Source organism: Eretmochelys imbricata, chromosome 6 (assembly GCF_965152235.1).
Source record: "Eretmochelys imbricata isolate rEreImb1 chromosome 6, rEreImb1.hap1, whole genome shotgun sequence".
Lineage (NCBI taxonomy): Eukaryota > Metazoa > Chordata > Testudines > Cheloniidae > Eretmochelys > Eretmochelys imbricata.
In genome coordinates, this window is record NC_135577.1 from 5,960,632 (window position 1) to 5,977,781 (window position 17,150).

General features: G+C 44.1%; 1 protein-coding gene across 1 annotated transcript; it reads left to right on the forward strand.

Annotated features, from left to right (window-relative positions):
- Positions 1 to 1,105: 1,105 nt before the first annotated feature.
- LOC144266025 (olfactory receptor-like protein OLF2) lies at positions 1,106 to 2,044 on the forward strand. The gene has a single exon (XM_077819162.1). It carries the CDS (start codon positions 1,106 to 1,108, stop codon positions 2,042 to 2,044), a length of 939 nt encoding a protein of 312 aa, XP_077675288.1.
- The last annotated feature ends 15,106 nt before the right edge of the window (positions 2,045 to 17,150 follow it).

Sequence of the window (17,150 nt, forward strand, 5' to 3'; positions counted from 1 at the left end):
CTCCTGAAATGTACGTTCTGTCCTGCCCAGTCCTCTCCTGAACAATACAAGCAACACTATCCATTATTTCTTTAATAGCACTAACATGCGTGCCACTTAGCTTCTCAGACACTTCTATTTAAGCACACTGGATTAGATAAAACAATAAAAATCAAAGTTTACTGACTACAACGATAACAAATAACACAGTAAGTACAAGTAGGTCAAATTAATCCCCAGGCCACCAATTAAGCGAGGGTAGCTTTGGTTCACATACTGCATTAATTAGGCATTGTGTCTCTCTGAGCTCAGGTATTCCCAGTTGCTTCAGGAATCAGTCCCATAGATCACACATCTCAGTATAAAACTGCCCGAATGCTCCTAATTGGCAGTTTCGTTCAATGAGGAAACACCAACGCATCTCTCTCTCTCTCTCTCTTCTCAGCAGGTACGTGCTATTGTCCTGAATTTGAATCACACACGCAGACACCATTGGGATCAGCAGGTATTGAATTCCAGACCTCCAGAACCAAAAGCCTCAGCCCCAACTCCGACCTCTTCAGCAAAAGGAGCAACCTCCTTGGTTGGAAAAAAATAGGCAATGACCTAGTCACTGAAGCCAGGGCTTCCCATGATGTCTCTGGGTTTTCATACAGGCTCCAGTAAATGCCAAACAGCTTAATTAGCACAGTGAGCAACTTTACCCCGAAAATGACATGTCAAGCCACAGAGCTCCCCTTGCCCAAAGAGGGTGGAAAGATTGACACTCATTTCATCTCACCGCTTCTTTAGCTAAGGAAAAATCCCTTCAGACTGATTCTCTCACAGGAGAGTCACAAGTCATTGTTTTCTGTTTGGAGTAGTGAACAGGAGTGTGTGTATGGGAGGCATGATTAACCTGCGTGTCATTATATTTGCACAGTGTCTGCATTTTATGGAACACCTGGGATGACCAGCTATGAACATCTGGCTCTGTGAACTAAGCCTTTCCCTGAGCGGGTACTGATGCCCATTAAGAAACTGATCTCCGTTTATCTTCACTTACTTCATTACAGAGAAGGGACAGGTTTTCCGCACCATTCAGCTGCCTGCATCTCTGTAGCTGCCTGATCTCTGTTCAGAGGAGATGCAAGAGGGAAATCACTCGGAGGTGACTGAGTTCATTCTCTCAGGACTGACAGATCGTCCGGAGCTGCAGGTCCCCCTGTTTGCAGTGTTCCTATTGATTAATGGTATCACCCTGGTGGGGAATGGGGGGATGATCTTGTTAATCTGGATTGATCCCCGACTGCACACCCCCATGTACTTTTTCCTCAGTCATTTGTCTTTCTGTGACCTCTGCGTTTCCTTGATAATTTCCCCTAAGATGCTGCTGAATTTCTTAGCCGAGAGGAAAAACATTTCTTACACTGCCTGTGCTGTGCAAATGTTTCTCGCTATCATTTTTGGAGATCTTGAGGGGCTCTTGCTGGCTGTGATGGCGTATGACCGTTATGTGGCCATCTGTAACCCACTGCTCTATACGGTGAGCATGTCCAGGCAGCTTTGTATACTGCTGGTGGCTGGGGTGTACGCTGTGGGGGTGCTGGATTCAGTGTTCAACACGTGTTTTACGTTTCGGCTGTCATTCTGCAGCTCCAACATCATCAATCATTTCTTCTGTGATGTCCCCCCACTGTTGGCGCTCTCCTGTTCTGACACCCACATCAATGAGATTGTGATCTTTGCTTTCATCAGCTGCATTCAAGTGATCAGCTTTGTGACTATCCTCCTCTCCTATGTCTATATCACCTCCACCATCCTGCAGATGCGCTCCGCCGATGGCTGGCACAAAGCCTTCTCCACCTGCACTTTCCACTTGACCGCTGTGGTCCTGTTTTATGGCCCCCAACTCTTCATGTACTTACGTCCCACCTCCAGCTATTCCATGGATACAGACAAAGTTACCGCCGTGTTTTACACACTGGTGATCCCCATGTTGAACCCCCTCATCTACAGCCTGAGGAACACAGAGGTGAAGGATGCCCTGAAGATAGCAATGAATAAACTCCAAAGCAATTCTTGAATCTGTTTAATTCAGGACTGGTTTAGCTGTGGGGAGTGGAAACAGGTGAATTCAATTCCCAGCCCATTTCGAAATAATTTCAGAGAGCGCGTGGTAATTTTTTTCATTATTATATAGTTATCATTATTAATTTGTTTGTATTCCAACAGGGTCTGCAGGCCACAATGGAGATCACCGGAGAAAACTCGGGAAGCATCACAGGAAATGCAGGAAACCCAAGTCCATAGTGTGCCGGGTTCGTTCACAGAAACCCTCATTGGAAATGTCACCTCATGTGCTGAAATGACCTCTGAATCCATTTTCCATTCAAGCCTGGGCCTCTAGAACCCTGCCTTGTTGAGCCAGACACACGAGCCAGCTGCAAGACAGACCTAGGATCTGGGTGATGCCCCCAAAGGTGCAGATCTAGACTGAAACCAGCTCAGAAGGACACCTGTCTCCAGAACACAGATACCCACCTCCCAATGGGATCTAAACTCCAAATAAATCCGTTTTACTCTCTATAAAGCTTGTACAGGATAAAATGATAAATGCTTGCCCTCTATATCACTGCAAGAGAGATATGCACAGCTGTTTGGCCCCCCTCCCTCCGCAGGTAACAAGTACTTCCAATGAGTTTATAAATAAACAAAAGTGATTTTATTAAGTATAAAAAGTAGGATTTAAGTGTTTTTAAGTAGTAAGAGACAGAACAAAGCAAAATAAAACAAAACACTAAGCTTAATACACTCAGAAATCAGTTACAAATGTTCCAGTTTTTCTGAGGGTAGAGGACTGTTGTCTGCATGCAGTGAAAGGTTTGAATAAGCCAGATGAACACCATTTCCTCCCTATCATTCTTCTTTATTAATTTATTCAAATCCACCACAAATGCTATATATCACCACACATTTATTTTTTGCCATAACTCGTTTCATTTTCTTATTTCAGTCCTTCTGTGAGCAACCATAATATTTTATAATAAAGTTATAGGTCAATAAACACTCGTCTTTCTCATGTTCTGTCCCGCTTTCTGGAAGAATGAAAAAGCTGTGAAAAGAGGTGAAGCCACTCAAATGGATCTCAGCATCTGCTCTCCTACTGAGATAATGCTATTGGCTTTCCCTGTGGTGCTGTTTCTGTACATGGAATGTTGGTTCCATTCACTGAACAGGGTGTGGAAAAAAACGATCTGTGACCTAAAGCTGAAAACAATCTGTCATAAATATAAAGGGAAGGTAAACACCTTTAAAATCCCTCCTGGCCAGAGGAAAAATCCTTTCACCTGTAAAGGGTTAAGAAGCCAGGACAACCTCGCTGGCACCTGACCAAAATGAGCCATGAGGAGACAAAATACTTTTAAAAGCTCGCAGGAGGCAGAAAAACAAAGGGTCTGTGTCTGTCTGGGTGATGCTTTTGATGGGGACAGAACAGGAATGGAGTCTTAGAACTGAGAAAGTAATCTAGCTAGATATGTGTTAGATTATGATTTTTTTTAAATGGCTGAGAAAGTAAGCTGTGATGAATGGAATGGATATTCCTGTCTGTGTGTCTTTTTGTAACTTAAGGTTTTGCCTAGAGGGATTCTCTGTGTTTTGAATCTAATTACCCTGTAAGATATTTACCATCCTGATTTTACAGAGATGATTTTTTTTTACTTCTATTAAAAGTCTTCTTGTACAAAAACTGAATGTTTTTTCATTGTTCTAAGATCCAAGGGTTTGGGTCTGTGGTCACCTATGCAAATTGGTGAGGATTTTTACCAAACCTTCCCCAGGAAGTGGGGTGCAAGGGTTGGGAGGATTTTGCGGGGAAAGACGTTTCCAAATTACGCTTTCCTAATAAAATAAACCCGGATAAACGTTTGGTGGTGGCAGTCGAAGTCCAAGGGCAAAGGGTAAAATAGTTTCTACCTTGGGGAAGTTTTAACCTAAGCTGGTAAAAGTAAGCTTAGGAGGTTTTCATGCAGGTCCCCACATCTGTACCCTAGAGTTCAAAGTGCGGAAGGAACCTTGACACAATTGTATCCCATTTCAAGACCCATCATCTTTCTGGACTCACAGATCTTGACCTCCTCCCTGGATTGGAACTGGTGATGCAAAGGGGAAAGGCACCTTGTCTCAGCCTCAAAACCTTCAGCCATTTCCTTTCCCCAAAACTGTCTTTCCTAAAATCCTTACTCTTTAACCCCACCCGCTTTGCTCAGCAATTATTTCACTGCTTCAATTCTGCAGAACAGATCACCACACATCAGAGTGAGGAGAGAGACTTATTTTTAACGTGATATCACTGTAAAGGCGGTACTGAGCTATGGAACATTTTAACTGATTTGTCCACTTTGTGGCAGAGAAGAAGAATGAACCTGGGTCTGCTGAGTCCGAGTCCAGCAGACCATCTGCCCTCCATGCATCAGGGAGAGATGGATGAAATTACTCCTTTCCTAACCAAAAGGATCTGCTATCCTGTGACCCTAAATCTTTACATAAATACACATTGGGACAAATTTAATACCCCAAACCAAAACTCATGCATGTCCCATTATAAGAACATAAGAAGATTAAGAATGGTCATACTGAGTCACACCAAAGGTCCATCCAGCCCAGTATCCTGTCTACCAACAGTGGCCTATGCCAGGTGCCCCAGAGGGAGTCAACCTAACAGGTAATGATCAGGTGATCACTCTCCTGACATCCATCTACACTCTCTGTCAAACAGAGGCTAGGGACACCATTCCTTACCCATCCTGGCTAACAGCCATTAATGGACTTAACCTCCATGAATTTATTCAGTACTCCTTTAAACCCTGTTTTAGTCCTGGACTTCACAACCTCCTCAGGCAAGGAGTTCCACAGGTTGACTGAACGCTGTGTGAAGAAGAACTTCCTTTTATTTGTTTTAAACCTGCTGCCCATTAATTTCATATGATGGCCCCTAGTTCTTGTGTTATGGGCACAAGTAAATAACTTTTCATTATTCACCTTCTCCACACCACTCATGAATGTGTTTACATCTATCCTATCCCCGCTTAATCTCCTCTTTTCCAAGATGAAAAGTCCAAGACTCTTTAATCTCTCCTCATATGGGACCCATTCCAAACCCCTTATCATTTTATTTGCTCTTCTCTGAACCTTTTCTCATGCCAGTATGTTTTTTTAGATTAGAAGACCACATCTGTACACAGTATTCAAGATGTGGACGTACCATGGACTTATATAAGGGCAATAAGATATTCTCCATCTTATTTTCTATCCCTTTTTTAACGATTCCTAACATCCTGTTAGCTTTTTTGACTGCCACTGCACTCTGTGTGGACGTCTTCAGAGAACTATCGGCGATGACTCTGAGATCTTTTTGCTGATTAGCTGTAGTGAAATTAACACCCATCATATTGTGTGTATAGTTCGCATTATTTTTTCCAATTTGCATTACTTTACATTTATCCACATTACATTTCATATGCCAATTTGTTGCCCAAGTTTTGTGAGATCTTTCTGAAGTTCTTCACAGTCTGCTTTGGCCTTATCTATATTGAGCAGTTTAATAACATCTGCAAACCTTGCCACCTCACTGTTTACGCCTTTCTCCAGATCATTTATGTATAAGTTGAATAGGATTGGTCCTCGGAAGGACCCTGTGGGCACACCACCAGTTACCCCTCTCCATTCTGAAAATTTACCATTTATTCCTATTCTTTGTTCCCTGTCTTTTAACCAGTTCTCAATCCATGAAAGGATCTTTCCTCTTATCCCATGACAACTTAATTATCCCTTACGTCTGTTATGTACCCATGTCTGTTGCTATAGGACATTATATCTCATTGGCTTAGCCAGTCCCCTTGTTGTTCTGCAGTTCCTCTCTGGTGATGCTTTACCACATTAATCAAGAGATTCACTGAGCAAGAACCTCAGGACAGAGATGACGATGAAAATGTAGGAGATGAGGATAATGAGGACGGAGATGATTTCCATGGAGCTGCCATAGTTATAGAGAAGGAGTTGATTGAGGGAAGTGTCAGAGCACAAGAACTTGAGGAGCTGTCAGGGTTCCCTCCCCACTCTGAACTCTAGGGTACAGATGTGGGGATCCGCATGAAAGACCCCTGAAGCTTATTTTTACCAGCTTAGGTTAAATCTTCCCCAAGGCACAAATTCTCCCTTGTACCTTCGATTAGGTAAATGCTGCCACCACCAAATGATTCAACAAATATTTAGGGAGGGCTACTTGGAGCCCTCTCTTCCCCCTAATATACCCCCAAGCCCTACACCCCCTTTCCTGGGGAGGCTTGAGAATAAACAGGATGATCACAGACCAGCCTTGGGTTTTTTAGGACAGAGAACTTTATTAGAAAGAAAAAAGGAAAAAGAAGCACCTCCGTAAAATTAGAATTGAAGTTAATCTCACAGAGCAATCAGATTCAAAACAATGAGGATTTGCCTCAAGGCAACACCTTAAAGTTACAAAAAGGAAAAAAAAAACCATAACCAGGAATACACCTTCCTCTCAACACAGAGTAAAGCACAAGCCAAAACAAAAGATAATCTAATTCATCCCCTTGCTAGTGCTTACTAATTCTATAGGAGTTGAATTGCTTGTTTTCTTGATCTGACTCCGGTAAGAGCCACACAGAACAAACAGAACAAATCCGCACCCCCCCGTACCAGATTTGAAAGTATCTTGTCCCCTTATTGGTCTTCATGGTCAGGTGCCAGCCACATTACTTGAGCTTCTTAACCCTTTACTGGTAAGAGGATTTTGTGCCTCTGGCCAAGACGGATTTTATAGTACTGTATACAGAAAGGTGGTTACCCTTCTGTCATAAATATAAAGGGAAGGGTAAACCCCTTTAAAATCCCTCCTGCCCAGAGGAAAAATCTTCTCACCTGTAAAGTGTTAAGAAGCTAGGATAAGCTTGCTGGCACCTGACCAAAATGACCAATGAGGAGACAAGATGCTTTCAAAAGCTGGGGGGAGGGAAAAACAAAGGGCCTCTCTGTGTGATGCTTTTGCCAGGGACAGAACAGGAATGGACTCTTAGAACTTAGTAAATAATCTAGCTAGATATGCGTTAGATTAGGATTTCTTTAAATGGCTGAGAAATTAAGTTCATAGAATCATAGAATATCAGGGTTGGAAGGGAACTCAGGAAGTCATCTAGTCCAACCCCCTGCTCAAAGCAGAACTGATCCCCAATTAAATCATCTCAGCCAGGGCTTTGTCAAGCCTGACCTTAAAAACTTCTAAGGAAGGAGATTCCACCACCTCCCTAGGTAACACATTCCAGTGTTTCACCACCCTCCTAGTGAAAAAGCCTTTCCTAATATCCAGGCTAAATCTCCCCCACTGCAACTTGAGACCATTACTCCTTGTTCTGTCATCTGCTACCACTGAGAACAGTCTAGAGCCATCCTCTTTGGAATCCCTTTTCAGGTAGCTGAAAGCAGCTATCAAATCCCCCCTCATTCTTTTCTTCTGTAGACTAAAGATCCCCAGTTCCCTCAGCCTCTCCTCATAACTCATGAGTTCCAGTACCCTAATCATTTTTGTTCCCCTCTGCTGGACTCTTTCCAATTTTTCCACATCCTTCTTGTAGTGTGAGGCCCAAAACTGGAAACAGTACTCCAGAGGAGGCCTCACCAGTGTCGAAGAGAGGGGAACAATCACTTCCCTCAATCTGCTGGCAATGCCCCTACTTATACATCCCAAAATGCCATTGGCCTTCTTGGCAACAAGGGCACACTGTTGACTGAATGGAATATTCAGTTGTGCTGAATGGAATGGATATTCCTGTCTGTGTGTCTTTTTGTAACTTAAGGTTTTGCCTAGACGGATTCTCTATGTTTTGAATCTAATTATCCTGAAAGGTATTTCCCATCCTGATTTTACAGAGGTGATCCTTTTTATTGTTACTTCTATTAACATTCTTCTTTTCAAGAAGTGAATGCTTTTTTGTATTGTTCTTAAGATCCAAGGGTTTGTGTCTGTGGTCACGTATGCAAATTGGTGAGGATTTTTACCAAACCTTCCCCAGGAAGTGGGGTGCAAGGGTTGGGAGGATTATGGGGGGAAAGACGTTTCCAAACAAAGCTTTCCTAATAAAATAAACCCGGATAAACGTTCGGTGGTGGCAGTGGAAGTCCAAGAGCAAAAGGTAAAATAGTTTGTACCTTGGGGAAGTTTTAACCTAAGCTGGTAAAAGGAAGCTTAGGAGGTTTTCATGCAGGTCCCCACATCTGTACCCTGGAGTTCAGAGTGGGGAAGGAACCTTGACACCTTCCATTTATATTTATGACAGGAGCTGCGGTGGGTCTTCGCACCCCCTTTCCTCCCTGTGACTGGGAGGTGTTAACAGGCCACTTGCACCTTGAATTGTCCCTTGAAATACGTGTGAACTACTTACACTAAACAATCTATTCCATCTTGTATTTACCTGTGACATTCTGTATTAGTTTACAAGACCTGAAGAAGAGCTCTGTGTCAGCTCAAAAACTTGTCTCCGTCACCAACAAAAGTTGGTACAAGAAAAGCTATTACATCCTCCACCTTATCTCTGTACAGTTCTGGTCAATTATTATACCAGCATCCCTTTGCTCTCAATGGCTAAGGTCATGTCTACACTAGAGAGCTTACAGCAGCACAGACGTACTAATGCAGCTGCACCGCTGTATGATCGCTCATGTAGCCGCTCTGTGCTGATGTGAGAAAGCTCTCCTGTTGGCCGAATAAAACCACCTCCATAAGTGACAGTGGTTATGTCGGTGGGAGAGCTTCTGTTACCAACATAGAATCATAGAAGATTAGGGTTGGAAGAGATCTCAGGAGGTCATCTAGTCCAAACCCCTGCTCAAAGCAGGACCAATCCCCAATTTTTGCCCCAGATCCCTAAATGACCCCCTCAAGGGTTGAACTCACAACCCTGGGTTTAGCAGGCCAAAGCTCAAACTACTGAGCTATCCCTCCCCCCATTAAATAAATAAATGAATAAATAAATTTAAAAAAGTGATGTTAGCTCAAAGACTTCCAGATATAAGGCCTCCAATGCCATTTCTGTGTGGGGTGATGCTAGCTTAAGTAGTGTCATTTTTATTTGTATATAATACAGTGATGATGTGGTGCTGGATTCATATCTGAAGGATGAAATCTGTTCTGTTGCTTTCCTAAAGGTTATTAGGCCCAGATGCCTGCAGGACAGAACCAGTGTGGCATTGCTGACCCAAAGAGTATCAGGCCTTTTAATTATTAATAGCTATTATTATTATCTGCAGTGTTGTTGTGCCCATGTTGGCCCAGGATATGCCCACGTCATTCTGAATGGTTTCTTGAAAGAAGTGCAATGAGCCATGAGGGCATCTTGATTATCCACAAAGACTCACGATGAGGTCTTTGGCACAGTAAAAACAGGTCAACATAAGAACGGCCAGACTGGGTCAAACCAAAGGTCCATCTAGCCCAGTCTCCTGTTTTGCATCAGTGGCCAATGCCAGGTTCCCCAGAGGGAATGAACAGAACAGGTCATCTTAAGTGATCCATCTCCTGTCACCCATTCCCAGCTTCTGCCAAACAGAGGGTTAGGGATGCCATTCCTACCCATCCTGGCATCATTCCTGCCCATCCTCAGGTTCATACTATCTGAGCTGAATGAGATTCCCTTTAACTTTAATCCATGGCTTGACTGCTACTGCTCCCTAGGCCTGCTGCTGGAAGGTCGTACATTCGTGCATGTGTGTGCGTACACACACACACACACACACACACACACACACACACACGAAGCCAGTGTAACACACAGGCATAAGGCCTAGTAATTGTTCAGTTACTAACACCACGTAATTACTGGTTTCAGAGTAACAGCCGTGTTAGTCTGTATTCGCAAAAAGAAAAGGAGTACTTGTGGCACCTTAGAGACTAACCAATTTATTTGAGCATGAGCTTTCGTGAGCTACAGCTCACTTCATCAAGTGAGCTGTAGCTCACGAAAGCTCATGCTCAAATAAATTGGTTAGTCTCTAAGGTGCCACAAGTCCTCCTTTTCTTTTCACATAATTCCTGTGTCTCTTATTCACTGAGAGCATTTTGAGAGTCGGCACCACTGTGAGGTACGTGCTCCTAAGGTTATTAAAGCTTCAAATCTGTAGGGGAGTACCTGTGTGGTGTCGCTCACCTAAAAATTATTAGGACTCAGGATACACAAAAGAAATATCGTGAGTGAAGGAACCAGCAGAGGCTGTCCAGAAGGCTTTAGAGCTGATGGTCTCCAGGCTAGCAACAGTATGGATTCTCCTATACTTTTAAGACCAAGTTTTTTGACGAGTACATGTCGCAGGCACAAAGAACCCTGAAAGCACAATGATCTTTGGCCCAGAAGCATCACACAGGTACAGCCATGTAGGCCTCATTCCTAATATTTCTGTGGCTAGCAACCCCACACGGAACCTGCTGGCCAGACAGACAACCTAACAATTACTGGGCTCGAGACACTTCACAAACCCTGCCCTGCAGTCATTAGCCTTCGTCACCTTGGAACTATTAATAACACAAAAAGAAAAGGAGTAATACCACAAAGACACAGATGGGCAGGTGTAATGAGGCTTTCCTGTGAAAGAAGGATTCACACGTTCAACAAAGATGAAACCGAAGACATCCAAAGATCTTTTTAGCTAAATGAAAGAAATATGCTTTCATAGTGGTTGGGAACTGTCACTATCAGATGCACTAATTCAGTGTATTTCACAAGCATCTGTTTCAGTCTTCAAGCTACGAACTTCCCACAAAGACACTGCCCGGGAAGGAAAAGGTTTAATAATCTTTGAAATAGTGGCACAACAGAGCAAACATCAGGCTTTATAACCTTAATGTTAGCAACACACCACAAGATGGCCTTGTATACAAATATTCTTATGTCTTTAGGCTAGAAACACCAGAAAGGCCTAGTTTCAGAGTAGCAGCCGTGTTAGTCTGTATCCGCAAAAAGAAAAGGAGGACTTGTGGCACCTTAGAGACTAACAAATTTATTTGAGCAGAAGCTTTTGTGAGCTACAGCTCACTTCATCGGATGCAAAGGTCTAGTAGCTGTTTGGTTAGTCTCATGACCCAACACATCTTTTCGTGCATAAATTCCTGGAGAGGCTTGAGGCTAACTATGTTGCACAGGCATAAAGTCAAATAATCTTTAGGATTAAATAATAAGCATCGTCGCATGTGATCGTCTGCCGTAATAATAATAGGTGCAAGATGGGTGAGATAATATCTTTTCTTGGACCAACTTCTGTTGGTGAAAGAGACAAAGCTCCCAGAGAACTCTGCTTCAGGTATGGGAAAGGTACGCAGAATGTGACAGCTAAATCGAAGGTGGAACAGATTGTTAAAAATAAAGAATGAACACTTGTTAAGAACTCATTAAGAAAAAATTGAAATGAAGTGTTTTGGTGGCATTGGACTGGAAAAATTTTGATTTTCTGATCCCACATGACTTTTCATTTCCCCCTTAGGACACTAGTCTATGTGTTACCTATGTGGTATGGCTCTCCTAAATATTGTAAGGAGAGTGATCACTTTAGATAAGCTATTACCAGCAGGAGAGTGGGGTGGGAGGAGGTATTGTTTCATGGTCTCTGTGTATATAATGTCTTCTTCAGTTTTCACAGTATGCATCCGATGAAGTGAGCTGTAGCTCACGAAAGCTTATGCTCAAATAAATTGGTTAGTCTCTAAGGTGCCACAAGTACTCCTTTTCTTTTTGCGAATACAGACTAACACGGCTGTTACTCTGAAACCTGTGTGGTGTTGCTCTCCTAAATATTATTAGGCCTTTAGCCTCGATGGAAGCACCTGTGAGATATAACTGACCTAAAGATTACTAGGCCACAAGACTCTATGTCAATTCTTGTATAGCATTCCTCACTTAAAAATGATTAGGACCCTCATAACTGCCAGGCAGGGCCTGTGACATATTGCTCTCCTAAAGTGTATGAAGTCACCAGCCTGAAAAGCCGTACCTGTGTGGTATTGCTCACCCAAGTATTATTAGGCCATATGCCTGCACGGCATTAAGCGTCTAGGGATGATTAGGCTTCAAGTAGTCCTTGTGTGGTTGTGACAGATGATTTCCAAGGATATTGAATTAAGGTGAAATATCTTTGGAGTCTATTGTATTAACTACAAAGCTCATGCATTAATATGGGCCTGGATGATCAAAGCGCCATATTGAATAAGGTGGCAGAGAAGAATGGTCTTTTAGGACAATACATGTGAAGTGGATTTCATGACAAATATCTAAGGAGAGGTGAATGCAAATTTCTCACCTCCAGTTATGCAAGAACCCAGCTTACTGAAGCTATGGCCTGAAAAGTGGGCCTTTGTCTGCTGACTACCTGTTCCCAGAGGCACAAGATCAGTGGCCCAAGCTGTACAAAGGATAGAGTGACCTGTTCACAGGGGCAGGAGTTCTGAGTTGAGGCTTTTATGAACTTGTAGTCACAGGGAAAACCCCTAAGTGTGGTTTGAAAGACTGACTCCTACCAGAGCCCCTGCTGATTTGGGGTAAGCTCATTAGCAGGTGTGTAGGTTCTCTTATTGTTTTTAATATGTTTTCTCTGTAATAATTTCACCTTAAGAATACATGTGACAGCTTATCAAGGTCTTTGTAGTAATTTATCACTGCTGGCAATTACACTTTTCATAATCCTTCTGATGAGAAAGCAAAGCACAGAAACTGGCCTGTTTTGGCAGTCTGATTTGCAGGGGATATCACAGTGTATGTGGGGGACTGGAAAATCCCCAGTTAGGCGGGGGAGAGATACAGATCTCCGTCCAAGAGAGGTGTTGGCTGAGGAGCTGGGGGCCTAGAATGGATGCCCTTGGTGGACCAGTAGGGTAACCAGATGTCCCAATTTTATAGGGACAGTCGCGATTTTGGTGTCCTTTTCTTATATAGGCTCCTATTACCCCACACCCCCTTTTCCGGCTTCAAAAACAGACTCCAATGAGAAACTGCAGAACTGGAATTAATTTGCAAACTGGACACCATCAAATTAGGCCTGAATAAAGAGCATGAGTGGATGGGTCACTATAAAAACTAATTTCCCCCTACTGTTACTCACACCTTCTTGTCAATAGTTTGAAATGGGCCACTCTGTCTCCGTTGGCCCCATTACCACTTCAAAAGTGAGTTGTCCTCCCTTAGTATTCTACTGTTGAGATTAGCCCACTTCCAGTTTAACTGAATTCTCTCGTTAGCACTGACCCTCCACTTGGTAAGGCAACTCCCATCTTTTCATGGACTGTGTCTGTATACCAGCTTACTCTTTTTTTCCACTCTCTGCATCTAATGAAGTGGGGTTTAGCCCATGAAAGCTTATGCCCAGATAAATGTGCTCGTCGCTAAGGTGCCACAAGTATTCCTCTGTATTTTTGTATAAATCCTGCTTCTCTTTCGACAGGACTCTTTTGGGTGAAGAAGCCTCTCAGAGTTCCCAAATTTAGGACAGCAATCATCAAGCTTATTCATTTATATCTGGGAGCTGCTAATTTCAATGAATGTTTGCAATGTCTTTGAAACACATTCCGATTTTAATGATGCACAGTGGACCCGCTTTAACCACACTTGCAAACTTTCTTGCCAAGTTAGGCAAACTCAGTTTGGCAGACACAAACTTTCTCCTCATCCCACCGAGAGCTTATTAAAATAGTCAGAAGCTAACACTGTTTATGGAGAGATGGGTCAATGCCACTAAATTGATCGCCTCACGTCCTCGAAGTGTAACCTCCCTGGAATTTGCATTTTTGTTTTGTTGCCGGAGCCAGGGTGATTATTTTGAACCAGCACGCATAATCTCCAAAGTGCATTACCTTGTTCCTCACAGGGGAATTTAAAGAAATTACCAGCAGAGAATTCCCTATGAGGGAATATACAGAGACAGAGACTAATTATCTGATTTGTAACTGTAAAACTGCACAGAAGATACATTTGACATTCAAAACTGTTGTTCCAGTGACAATGTTAGTATCAGTCAAATATTACTATTAATTGTACTCATGTCAGACGTACAAGTCCACCTCTCTCTCTGTAGCCCACACACCCTCTCCCCAGACCTTGGAGACCAGGACAGACACATCTTGATTGGATGCACCTTAATACCCTGGGGAAACAGGGAAAGAATATGGACAGAATAAACATGTTTTAAACTGAAACTGCTATCACCGCCACAGGTTACGAAACAGGCTCTCCCCTAGGATAGAATAATTCCCTGCACTGAAGGAATGATTGGAATATTCTGACCTGTGGCATGCAGGACATGAGACTAACTGATAATCATGACCTCTTCTGGCCTTAAAATCTATGGACCCATGTACAGACTTAATTTCCTGTTCAGAAATAATGCAAAGAAAAGCCTCTTTGTTCAGAACTGTTTGGGTGAATTCAGAGCGGAATAAACAAAGATTAAAACCAGTTGCTAAAGAGAGAAAAGAATATTTTGAAAAACCACCCACTCCCCAGATAGACAGTGCACTTCATTTTGATCTGTCGCAAGCCTCCTGGCATTTCTATTATTACTCCTCGATCCCCTGGCATTCCAGTCCTTTCCATCTCATCTCTATTCTACAGGATTCCCACACATGCCCCCAGCTCTGCTTGGAATCCTAATTTGCACCCCTTGGTTTCCATTACATTAAATACGTAGCATATATCCGCACACACACACACACACACACACACACACTCTCTACCAACACACTTTAGTTGAGAGGATAGATAGCCAAGCACTTAGGGGGCCTGTGGCAGGGCAGGGAGGCTAGCCGTAGTGGGGGCAAAGACACAATTGGAGGCTGGGGACTGGCTAGAGCATCATTTCGGGTACGAGCCTGTTAGAAGAGGTGGGTTCATGTCCCTGCCCCCCGTCAGTGAGATTTTGACAGTCAATAGTATTTACTTTTCTAAGTGCCCCAAAACCTTTTTGAAAATGGTATTGGAGCAACATAACCTAGGAAGGGTGTGACACCCAAAGACGTTGTTGACTGATGTGTGCAGGCAGCAGCAGAGGGCGCCAGAGAGCTACCTCCGCCTACAGCACCAACTCCAGATGGCAAGGGGCTCCAACACTGTGAGAACAGGAGCCACATAAGGAACTCAGATAGGCAGCCCTGACCTGTCATAACCCCTCTAATTCTTTGCCTGGAGCCCCTGGAATTGCAGTCATAGCCTGTCCACACAGCTCTGCTGATGCCCCTCAATCCTGTTGTGCTACAGCCCCGCCCAACCCCGATGTTTCAGCCTTTACCCCCCACCGCACCTCACACGGCTCTGCTAAAGTCTTTTCCATAAAATATTCCATGCGTAAGTGCACTGAATTCGTTTCAGCTGATGAAGCCTTAGGTGCAATGTAATGGAACTCATGGGCAGAACTGTTGATACACGGTGAGCTTTGTGTACTGAAGGGGGGCTGGTTTTTCCTGCAATCTCCATCCTAAAGAAAGTCTAAAGTCCCCAGGTCATTTCCTTCCCAGAAGCGCCTTAGTCTGCTCAGTGGTTCCAAGCTCACTGTGGACCAATGCTGAGCAAGGAAGCACCGCGTGGACTGAGTGTGCTGCACCTGACAAAGTTGGTTATAGCCCACGAAAGCTTATCCCCAAATAAATGTGTTAGTCTTTAAGGTGCCACAGGACTCCTCGTTGTTTTTGAGTCTACTGAATTTCTCTGCTCCCACACAATCCTTGTGCATCTGAGAGGCACCAAACAGATGAGGGAATGTGGAGCAGAGCGTGTCCGGGCACAGGAGTGGGACTGTGTGTTATGGCGTTGGGCCCTATAGAGATAGTGTAATGAACCTGCCAGCTCATGGTCAGGCCCCACCTCCCACCCCACTCCAGAATTAGCTGAAGGAAAAGGATTAGGCCACAGCTCATTCTGGGAGGGGATCTGGTTCATGTATGTCCACCAGAGGGCGCTGTCTCTACCCAAGTTCTGCATTGTGACAGTGGAGGGGTCCGTGTGAACAGGCAAGGCGGTGATACCCAGAGGGCAGGAGAGGACGAGGCTCAGCCAGGGAGCTACTGAGAATGGGCAGGGGCCAGCCAGAGGCAGCAGCCAGGAGGTGTCTGTGGGCAGACAAGTCGCAGGCAGCCTGAGAGCAGGGCCAGAGGCTGGGGACGGGAAGTTGTAAGCAGAGCATGAAAGCACCTGAGACTCTCAGAAGGCGAAGTGTTTAATGGGGACCCACCAAGGGACAGAGAACCCGCCAAGAGCCTAGTGCTTGGGGGGCCCACCGTGCTGACCTCTGTGCTCATGGTACACGGAGCTCACTAGAAGGGACTGGTAAACTTGCAGCAACACCCTCCAGTGGGGACAGTAGATTTGATCGCAGCAAAGGAAGAGCTGGACTGTTCTTACAGGTATTTAGGTGCCTAATTCACATTGAAATCAGTGGGGCCCAGACATGAAATCAACAGACCTATTAGCTTCAGTGGGACTTACCAAAGGCCCATAGGGAACAGCACCTCCTCCCATCCAGGTCCAGTCATTTCTGCTGCCTTCTAAGAGGAAGGGTGAACATAAGTCTACCTCCTCCCTGCTTCTCCCCCTCTTTTGGGGAATAGCTCGCAGCCAAAAGGGGATGAGCAGGGAGCGATGCTTGGACTCAGGAAAGCAAAGAGAATGCAGTCGTGCCTGGTATCTGTGCAGGGGCGCTATGGTGGACACTTTCCTTGCACTGTCTCCTTAACCCTGCACATTCAAGCAAGGACAATGTGACCATTTGCAGGCAACTCCTCCACTAGAAACTTTGCTGTGCACAAATCCCAAGGCCTAGAAAACACATCCTGCACCAAAACTATGTGTCAGAATTGCTTATAGGACCCAAGACCTTCAGCACCAAAGCATAGGCCCTGCAGTGCATAGTTACTCCATTTGCTGGTCTCTGTAATAGATTTTTATCTTCTCTACGGACCAGCCACTAGATGGGGGCAGGGCGCATTTAGCTCGTATGTTACATTCACTCCAAGTTTTCCCTGTGCAAAACACTCCCAGAGAACTTTTTATTTGCTGGAATCTTGGTGTTTCCAGGTTTAATGGAATATTTCTTTTTCAGAACCTCTTCACATCAAGAGTTTCAAGGGCTGGAGTGATGAAGCATAA

Coding starts and splice junctions, on each gene's coding strand:
- LOC144266025 (XM_077819162.1), top strand. CDS start 1,106: ATGCAAGAGGGAAATCACTCGGAGGTGACTGAGTTCATTCTCTCAGGA.